Below are 8842 nucleotides of genomic sequence, written 5' to 3'. Positions count from 1 at the left end.
GTTTGCCAGAATGTTTCATAATATTTTTTCAACTGGGAATAGTTTATAATCATTCTCACCAGTTTCTTGTACCTTAAGTTTGGTGATGGATATTTAAAATCGACATAACGGGTACTGCTGAGAAAACCAATCATAGATTTATCTCAGTTAATATGTCAAGTTCACTCTCTAGATTTTCAGTATATCTTTATGTATGACATCACTTTAAACAATTGGGTCACATATTTTTTACATACTTATTAAGGAGAAAAAAAAATATACGTAGAGAAACATGACTCCGGATATTTTGACAAAGCTGTAAATAAGCTATATTTCTTACAAAAATACACGTTTGAAACTTTATGTACAACACTTACTTACACATATCGTAGATTCACGTTAAAAAAAATTAGCATGTAAAAAGTTATAGCGATAACAAAGTTATTCATACAGATCATTTGAAAAGCGAACGATATCAGTATAACACATAATAGACAAAAGTTAAATGCTGAGTGAATTTGTTCTGTTGGAACGGTAACTATAATTTTACTTTCCCCGCAAATTAAATCCTTTCTGTTTCTTTCATTACTTGATTTTTAATTCTCGAACATACACACACATTCAATTACGATTTCACACGTTTCTCGATTCCTTCAATCGTTTTAATTCGTCGGTCAATTTATCAAGCTTCTGTTTCATCGTAACAACTTCCTCCTCTAATATTTTAATCGTATCGTTACAATTCTGCTTCTTCTCAGCGAGACTGTGCAGTCTACCCTTCTCGTCCCGATTCCTCTTCTTCGAGTATTCCTCCTTGACACTCCGTCGGAAACGTGAAATACTGTTACCCTGCGCATCGCAGTCTTCGCAACACTCGGCCCATAAGCGAAGATCGACCCGCGGTATCTCATCGCAAGAAACATATTCGCCCGGTTTATCAGTCATGAGAAACACGTCGCGCTGGACGCGCGTTATGTTGTCACCGTTGTCGCACATAATGCGAGCCAAGCTTGTTTGCTTTATTTGCGTGAGCTGTTCCGGTCGCAGGGAGGATGGATTTTCGTACCAGAACCGATCTCCGTCTCTCAAGCGTTTGAACTGCTCGAGCAAAAGGCACTTGAAAAGCGGTCCGACCTTGGCGCCTGGTAGCTGGTCCTCCAGGATCCCGCCGACCCAAACATCGACGTTACCTGGATGACCGTAGAGCTCGCTGAGCTTGTGACGTACCGTAGGGCTGCTAATCTCTCCGGCGAGATCATCGAAGGTCTCAGCGTTGGACATGTTGCAAAATTTACGCCACTCCGTGTATCCGGGAATAGCGTGATCCCTCGACCTCTGTATGTTCATAGCTGCGAGATCAAGAGCCACGGCGTGCGCGGTCTTGAACAACTGCTCCGTTAATTCGTTGTTTAGATTCTGATCGGGCCGTTTGAGCTTCGCGGGGGTTGCAAACATCCCCCTCATCAGCGGATCGACACCTCCTTCGTCGACGAGTCTCCACGGTGCGAAGAAGGCGTCCCTCAAAGGTAAAGACCCTTGAGGAATGGGCTTGAACTCAGCGTCGAGTCTCTCGAGACGCGGCTGTATAAGAGAATGTCCGAATCTGAGAGCTGCGGTGGTGAATACGTTGGAAATCCCCGCATGAACGCCGGGATCGTACCCCTTGTACTCTCCTATTAACTGCTCTACGGGGGCACCGAATATCTTCGGTATCCAGTGATTGTAAGTGATGTGCTGCATTTGGGCTCCGACGATTCGACGCGCCTCCTGGTAAATCGTTTCGCCGTCCCATTGCGGATTAAGCGCGAAAAGCTCGTGGGCGATGCGGTTGTGCTCCCTGAGCCATATCGTGTGCATAGCTAGAAGCCCGATCTGCTCATTGGCCCTTATGTCACCGGCCACAAAACAGTTGATCGTACTTTCGAGAGGGTTTCGCCGACAGTCGACGAACTCCCCGTTGGCGTACGGCAGCAGTGGTTTCCACCCCGGAATTGTTGGTCCGTGACGAAGGAGGCCTCTATCGTTTGTCTGGTCGCGAAGATACCTGCCCAGAGTATCGTCGAAGCCGTAAACCTGCGAGGCGTCTATGAAACTTGTCAACTGGTTGAGCTGTTCCCTGGGCATCAAGCCGCCCCAAAGTGGGCTCGTTTCGCCCGATCCGCACACCGCGCTCGTCCTGATGAAGTCGATGCACCGCCTATTGTTTACTCTCGGATCTCCGGGTGGCACGGTCATCGGGAAACACGGCGCCGCGTTGTCGCACGACTTTTTACAGTCTATACCGTCCCAGGACTCGCTCGTTACCGAAGGGAGCGCGTGCCCCAGGTCGTGGTCGAGGAACTGACCCCACTGCATCACCATGTGGGTCAGTTTGTCGTCGGAAGTAACGTCGTGTGTTGATATGAGCGTCGTTGAGACCAGCCGGGCCGCCGGCTTTGGGAAACCGTAGTAAAGCCTGTCCGGTTCCCAACCCACCGGAGAGGAAAAACCGTTCTCGTATATCGGCTGCATGATCCTCCTGAAACCCGTGTATGATGAGCCCCAAGTCGGATGCTGTAGGTTGTTACAGCTACCGTCCATGCTGCGGTAACGACTGTGATAGCACATGTCTGAACAGTTACTGATCCTCCGGTGAGCCGTGCAACCCGATAGTCGTTCGATCTCGGCTACCTGCGCTGCTGTCAATATCTCCTCGTACCTAAACTCTGAAGAATTGAAGCACGGTTAGCAAAGGATCTAGATTTACGAGCGGAGGAGAACATAAAGTAAGTGTGCCAGTCATTGACCCTGTCCCAATTATTAACCTTCTTCGGTTGTATCCATTTGATCTTTAGTTCTAAAATTACGAAAAAAAGTAATTTTTAGTGTCTAACGTTGTAGCAATTAGTTTTAGTCATCGAGAAATTCACAATTTCTGCAGTAAATTAATAATTTTGAGAATCAAAAGTGTCAATAATTGGGTCTAAGCTTGATAATAACTGGTACACTTATCTTACTACAAGAGGAAAGTAGGGTACGATGGAACATCGGGTAAATTGTACCGTTTTACAGGAAGTACGTTTCTTGCCCCATACTTTCCTATGGAACGGACCAATTCATCCAGTTGTTCAACATACCCTGCTTTCTCCTAAGCGAGCCGTCTGCTTTCCTTTATAACTCAAGATTCGGTCTGACTCACGATCAATGTTTTCCATTGCAACAAGGCCATTCTTCACAATAATTAATACTCACCCGACGCGTTTGCCTTGACCCCAGAGTTCACCAATTTTCTAATGTTGACCAGGGTGCGTTCAAAGAGCTCAGCTGGCCTGGCAGCGGCTCTGCCGATAGCGTCGGGGTACCTCGTGAGTCTGAAGGGATCGACGCGTTTGGTCCCCTTGCTGTCGAGGAGCGACAGGACCGTTCTGTTAATGGCTTGATCGATGGACATGGTGGCGTCGTTAAAAGCGCGAATAATCAAAGCGTCAGTGGCTCCAGGACGCCGGATCTTGACCAAGGCCTGAGCCGTGGCTCGACCGTACTCGTTAATGGCTGAACATTCGTACCGGCCAGTGTCCGCCACTGTAACATTGTAGAGGAACAGGCTTCCGGTTCGAGAAACACGAAAATTATTGCTCCCGATGCTTTGTCCGTCCTTTTTCCACTGTATAAAAGGCTTCGGATCCCCGTCAGCTCGGCAAGGAACTTCAATTATCATGCCGGGCTCAGCCTCCATGTCTTCAGGGCGGTAGGTCAGCTTGGGAGGAATATTCTCCCGGCTTATCACCTCGAGATCAGCGCTTGTCTCCAGGAAACCGTCGTTGTTTCTCGCCGCGCAAACGTATCGACCAGAATCGCTCTCCTTCGCCGCCAAAATTGTCAGCCGTGAGCCGCCAATGGTAGTCTCGGTTATCGTTACTCGTCCCGAAGGTGTGATCTGCGCTCCGTTTTTCCACCACGAAATCCTTGCCCTAGGATTGCTTTCAGCCTCGCAGTTCAGGTGAACGTCCTTTCCGAATTTTGTGGTCTGGGAACTAGGGGTCACCGAGAATCTGAGAGGAGTCGTTGCCGATATCAGAGCTCGAGCCTTCCTCGATCTCGTCGTACCCATTTCACTTTCGGCGACGCACTCGTAATCCCCGGCGTCGTTCTCCGTCACTTCGGAAATTGTCAGGCTCCCGTCTTCCGCCATCGCGAAATGATCCCCGTCCAAGTACACCTCGTTGGAATTACGCAACCACTTTATTTCCGGTCTAGGATCGCCCGTCACTCGGCATCTGAAGACCACCGATTTGCCAACCTTTACCTCCGCATCTTCGGGACCCTCCATTATCCGCGGCTCGTCTGTTGGAAGCGTTATCTGATTTCAAGATGTGTCAAACTTCCAATCTAACGAACACTTCGAATCTTGATGATCGAAGGGTTCGTTCGATGGAGGCAAAAATTTATCTATCTTATCACACTATGATCCGACTTTCCAATAGTAGGTACCACGATTTCATCTCATTATTCCATTGCTTACCGACAGCCTAACTTCCCCCTGACAAATATATCCTATTTTCAGATCTTTCCATGGTCTGCAATTCTTCTTACCGCTAGTGTTAATTGTGTGACTACTTGCAAACATTTGAGGAAAGTTTGATGGAATAAAGAAGTGAATTTTTGTTCGAAGAATTTGCAGAAGATGTGAACTTGCAATTTATAATAGTGAAAATTGTAATAAAACTTAACGGCAATGAAACTCCTTCGGCGACATGCCGATCAATGAACGGCCCCTCATGTTGTTCGGAGAGTCGCAAACGGCTGCCATTTCCCCTGGTTTATCTTGTAACCGTTGAACGAGCCACATAAGATCACAATCGCATACCAGCGAGTTACTATCAAGCCGTAAGCGTGTCATAGGACCGACGTTACGAAACGCGTCCGCAGGTAAATGGGCGATCTTATTGTTCTGTAAAAAGAGTCTCTCGAGCTTCGCCAGGTTGTTGAACGTACCATCTTTTATCTCGGTTAAGTAATTGTTGTGGAGGTACAATTGTTCGAGTTTAACCAGCCCGTTAAATGAATCGGGCTCGATACTTGCTATGCGATTTTTGTATAGATACAATTTACGCAGATTTGGCAAATCTGAGAAGGCTTTCGCCGGCACATATCTTATCTGGTTGTCGTTCAGTAGCAAAGTGTGCAGCTCGTTCAACCCCCGAAAGACTCTCGGGTCAATTTCGACAATGTTGTTAAACCGCAAATCTCTGAAAAAAGACAGAACCATCTTTTTAAGTTTTAGACCCTGCCGCTGTACTTATAGGTATACCTATAAGATATGAAAAGATTTATGACTATTAAAAACAGAATTTCTCCTCGGGAATGAGAAGCACTTTTTCTTTCACAAACATTGAAAAATCGTGTCTGCGATTTCTCAAAATTGCGATGCGCCATCCGCTGAACTTAATGTATAATATCTAAATATTTATAAATCAATTTCTAAACAATCAGTGAGCTTCTGCAGCCTCTTCAGCCGTTCGCGTTTCGACTTGCGATTTTTCTATGACCACGGGCGGGGCCGTCAATCGTGCAGAATCGTGTATCCGAACGGAATGTAAACGGAATACGCCATGGTATTTGTTTTTTCGCAGCTTAAGCAATGCGTAAAATTAGGATCCGTCTAACCTTACAGTAGCATTGTATACGTGTATTTTATCGCTTTTATTATCACGCTATACGCATACGTGTACGTTATGCTCTTCCTTTGAATCAGAACATCGAAATTCTTTAGGTCGAAACGAAGGTCGAAAGATCAGTTTTATTATGAGACTGAATTTAGTAACGTTTATTGCGATGATTCGTGTTTCGGAAAATCCGTTATTTCGTAATTTTAGGAATTTGTGAAATGCAGTGAGTTGTAATAAGGCAAAACTGATTCATATTTTCAAAACTTAGCCACTTGAAAGTCACTACAAAATTGCAAAATAGTGTTTTTTTTTCCGCAATGTTCCGTTATACCAACGTTACTAACTTCAGCCTCATGTTTTATTAAGGATTGATGGAAGTTTCCAAATTCAAAATTATATCCGATTACGAAAACAACAATTTTATTTGTTTCTTAAATTTCTGTACACAGAAACATAAAAGGATCTACGTTACATCTACGTGATGAAAACTGAGTATCTGTGATTAGTTCCGCGAAAAAATTCAAACGAATATTGATTCGATCGATTAAATTTAATAATATGTAAATTTCAAACGATTCAAATGAGTACTGCTGAATAAAACAGGGCTCGGCGATTCGTGTCGTAAATAGAAGCCTATAATGGCGAAAGCCGATCATGTTATTACCATAGAATTAGGAGATCATGAGATATAATATACTGCATGTATGATAGAACTTTATCTTATCCAAGAATATTTGCACATTCAGCACAGTGAAATATCGAATATAGTCGGCGAAGATGAGGCGGGCTGTAAAAAAAATCTGTCAATTCTCCTCAACCAATATTCTGCATGCTCGGTGTGCATTTAAAAAAAAAAAAAACCACCAGTATTGTATTGTAGACACAGCAGGGAGCTGATCTGTACGAAATGTGGCTGGCGTAGCGACAAAAGCGGTCATATTTACAATAGAAGCATGCAAGAGCTGCACGCCTCTTTCTCTCTATGACTACACGGTGTCAACACACACGAGTTTGTTACTAACGTTATCGTAACGAAAGATTAGGGGAAAAAATCACTGTATTCTTAATTTTACAGTAATTTTCAAGGAGCTAAGATTTCGAAATATGAGTGTGTTTGAGTGTTTTATTTAACTAAGGCTTACTGAATTTCAGACAATATGAAAATCGCGAAATAACGATTTTTCTTCACGAGGCTGAAGTTAGTAACGTTAACGTAACGACACATCTAGAGGAAAAATTAAATTGTTAACCAGCAATTCTAGAATGACTTTCAAGGAGTTCGTTTTTCAGAATTAGTTTATATATTTTGTTTATTAAATTTCGGAAAGTTATAAAGATACGAATTAGCGATTTTTCTTAAACGTGCATCGTTACGGTAACGTTACTAACTTCATCCTCATTTTTCCTTAGCATTCGAATCGTTACGATAACGTTACAAACTTCAATACGATTAAAACACGGCGTATACACATCCAGGTATACGATTAGCAGTTTTATTCAATCGCTGAAGAAAAGAGGAGAGAAACGAGAATTGCCAACTAACATTTTTTATAAATTTTAAAATCGTCATTTCTCACTCACAGAACACTGGTATCGGTAGGAGGTGTGCTCGGTAGGCGATTTAACTTTTGGAAGGTACACCGGACGGTTTTCCTATAGCAGACGCACTTGCTGGGGCATTCGTTGATCGAATCCGTGTAAGACTGCAGTCCACCGCATTCGCAAATCCCGGCAAGAACCGCCAGAATAATAACGAGTACGATTTTCGCTGGCATTATTGCGTATTGCCGAACGATGGATTTTTGGATCGTGGAGCTGTGTCACAATATCCGATCTACATTTCCAGCACGTGCATGGAAAAAAAAAAGTGAAAAATTCACTCGAACGCAAGCCGGACCTTTTTTTTCCCCTCTCGCGTATGCGATTTGTATTCTTATTATTACCGCGCGACACGTTATATAAAATCCGGCAAGCGATTAAATTACGACACGTTTGAATTATTCGACGTTTTTCAGCGATTGTTTTTGCCGGAAAAATAATGTGAAAAAAAAATTAATGCGATGCGAATGAATTAAAATAAAAAAAAGAACAACTTCTTTTCTTCCGATATTGTCGAAAAATCGTCCGGCGACACGTGCTCCAGCTCTTTGATCTCCGCTGCTCGGCTCGCCGCACTCTGGCTGGTCCCAGAGCTACTGCTAGAGACTCAAGCTGCTGGGCTGGTTCAGCCGGCATCGAGATATTGTCAAGTGTTGGTGGGTATGTACATGCATGCAACTACACCCGTGCTTTAAGCACATAGACGCACGCCTATGGAGGTATGCATGGAAGTATGAAAGGTTCCATGATCTGAGAGGCTTACATTAGCCCTCGGAGTGGGAGACCCGCTGCCTTCAGCCTTCCTCGACGTCGCGGGCCTTCTTCCATGTGTATAACGTAAAACCAAGTATTGCTGACAAAGGGTCTCTGCAACTCTCATTTACTTTTTCTTCCTCTCTCTCTCTCAACACACACACACCCATACTTTTTCTCCTTCTCTTTCTCGCGTCTTTTTCGCTCTTCTCGATGCTTCGTTCCACTCTCTAATATATACATTTACGCTTGAGATGATGCATGCACAGTCACTGTATATACGCATTGATTCGCAAATCTTCTTTCGCGTGCATTGGCAATTGAATTTTCGATGCATCGACTAACTGCAGTAGCCGATTCTTATTCATTATACATGCATGAGCCGGCTACCTGAGGCATGTAAATTTTCGAACTGTTAGGGTATGTAATTTATATCTATAGAGATTAATCTCTGTATAAGAAATTTGATAAGCTTAGATTTTGAAATTCAATCAGTTTGACGGTTTGGCCGCAACTTTTACATTTAAGATATTTTTTTTTCTTTGCTGTTGTTTTAATTGTTATAGTCCGCTTGAATTGGAAAGTTTTACCAGCGCTGTTAATTTTTGTGTAAAAATTCATCAATACTCTTTCTGTGTTCTTATTCCAGACACAGTTTATGCGCTTGTCGATGTTGCAGATATTCTTCCATTTCTAATTATAGCTATGAACTGAAAGTTCCTGCTCCTTCTTAGAATTAATTCTTTATCAAGTTTCGCACGTAACAAAATGTCCACTATATAATAATACATATACCACAAATGTATACCCAATGTACCGTTACAAATGCATTATATATATATATATATATATATATATATATA

General features: G+C 43.3%; 1 protein-coding gene across 1 annotated transcript; it reads right to left on the bottom strand.

Moving 5' to 3' along the window:
- Positions 1–39: 39 nt before the first annotated feature.
- Positions 40–7808, bottom strand: LOC107222291 (peroxidasin). The gene is made up of 4 exons (XM_015661583.2): positions 7209–7808; positions 4690–5207; positions 3211–4302; positions 40–2684 (listed from the first exon to the last, which is right to left on the bottom strand). The coding sequence occupies exons 1-4, from the start codon at positions 7400–7402 to the stop codon at positions 613–615; spliced, it is 3876 nt and encodes a 1291-aa protein (XP_015517069.1). The 5' UTR covers positions 7403–7808; the 3' UTR covers positions 40–612.
- Between the last annotated feature and the right edge of the window lie 1034 nt (positions 7809–8842).

The sequence above is a fragment of the Neodiprion lecontei genome, chromosome 2, assembly GCF_021901455.1.
Source record: "Neodiprion lecontei isolate iyNeoLeco1 chromosome 2, iyNeoLeco1.1, whole genome shotgun sequence".
Lineage (NCBI taxonomy): Eukaryota > Metazoa > Arthropoda > Insecta > Hymenoptera > Diprionidae > Neodiprion > Neodiprion lecontei.
Note: the sequence above shows the minus strand (reverse complement) of the source record. Positions and strands in the feature narration are given on the sequence as shown.